The sequence below is a fragment of the Engraulis encrasicolus genome, unplaced genomic scaffold (assembly GCF_034702125.1).
Source record: "Engraulis encrasicolus isolate BLACKSEA-1 unplaced genomic scaffold, IST_EnEncr_1.0 scaffold_553_np1212, whole genome shotgun sequence".
Lineage (NCBI taxonomy): Eukaryota > Metazoa > Chordata > Actinopteri > Clupeiformes > Engraulidae > Engraulis > Engraulis encrasicolus.
This window is the reverse complement of record NW_026945866.1, coordinates 27,501-28,633: the sequence shown is the minus strand read 5'-3', so window position 1 is coordinate 28,633 and position 1,133 is coordinate 27,501. Positions and strand designations below refer to the sequence as shown.

The 1,133-nt window shown below is 51.4% G+C and overlaps 1 protein-coding gene across 1 annotated transcript in view; it reads right to left on the bottom strand.

Moving 5' to 3' along the window:
- Positions 1–272: 272 nt before the first annotated feature.
- Positions 273–1,133, bottom strand: part of LOC134444405 (glucocorticoid modulatory element-binding protein 2-like) — a gene marked incomplete at its 3' end in the record, with an annotated part of 11,250 nt that continues 10,389 nt past the window's right edge. Inside the window, exon 9 of the mRNA XM_063193727.1 lies at positions 273–734. Within this exon, the coding sequence (XP_063049797.1) occupies positions 273–734 (462 nt within the window). The remainder of the gene's footprint in view (positions 735–1,133) is intronic.

Here is a 1,133-nt window from a genome sequence, read left to right as displayed (position 1 = left end):
TGCACAACAAACAATTGTAAAGCACGGCTAATATGAAATGAACACACAAAGTAGAACTGAAGGAATATATCAATCAATCAATCTATCAATCAATATATAACATGCTCAGCGATCGCACCTCTGCCCTCTGGTGGACTGAAACACACATGCACCACGAACATACAAACAAGCCAATGCACACACAACTCGGGCGATCACATGACCTCCTTGGCGGAGGTAATTAAGAAATGAAATGACATTAATGAAATACTAATTTATTACACATGTATTACCAGAGGATGAAGAGGGGTCAGAGCTGAGGAGGGTCAACCCTGTCCCATCCCCAAACCCCTCCCCCGGTGAGGTCAGCAGCGTGTAGCCGCCGCCCCCAAGTAGAGGGGCGGACCCAGACAGCATTCTGCCCAAAGGCAGACCAGTGAGCTGGGTGAGGGGGAGGGTCACGGTCGAGGAGGAGCTTGCTGGTTGGACGAGACCGGTGGGCACGGCTGCTGATTGGTTGAGGGTGAAGGTAGAGGCTCCTGATTGGATGAAGGAGGTGGGGAGGGTGATGGAGGCCGGGCCGGAGACGGCGCGGGTGAGGCGTGGGCGCTTGGTGGGGGTGTGTGAGTGTGTGGTTGGGGTTTGTGTGGGCGTGCTGACGGGCGTGAGGGTCATCAGGACGCTGTTGAGGGTCTGGGAGCGACTCTTTAGCTCTCGCGCTCGCTTACGATGCTCATCACACTGCTGCTCCAGAGCTGTAGACACAGACACAGACACAGACACAGATACAGACACACGCGCACACACGCGCGCACACACACACACACATGCACGCACGCCACGCACACATACACACACACGCACATGCACACACACACACGCACACGCACACACACACACACACACACAAATAATGATAAAGTCATTATGAGCTTATGCATGGATCCATAGACAATAAAGATCAGTCTATCAATCAATCAACAAGTATTAACCTACATATATATGCATATAATTCTCTGTAACGGAATGTGTGCATGTGTGTCTGTGTGTCTCCGTACTCACTAGACTGTGTGTATTGTTCCCTGCAACAGTCACTGTGTGTGTGTGTGTGTGTGTGTGTGTGTGTGTGTGTGTGTGTGTGTGTGTGTGTGTGT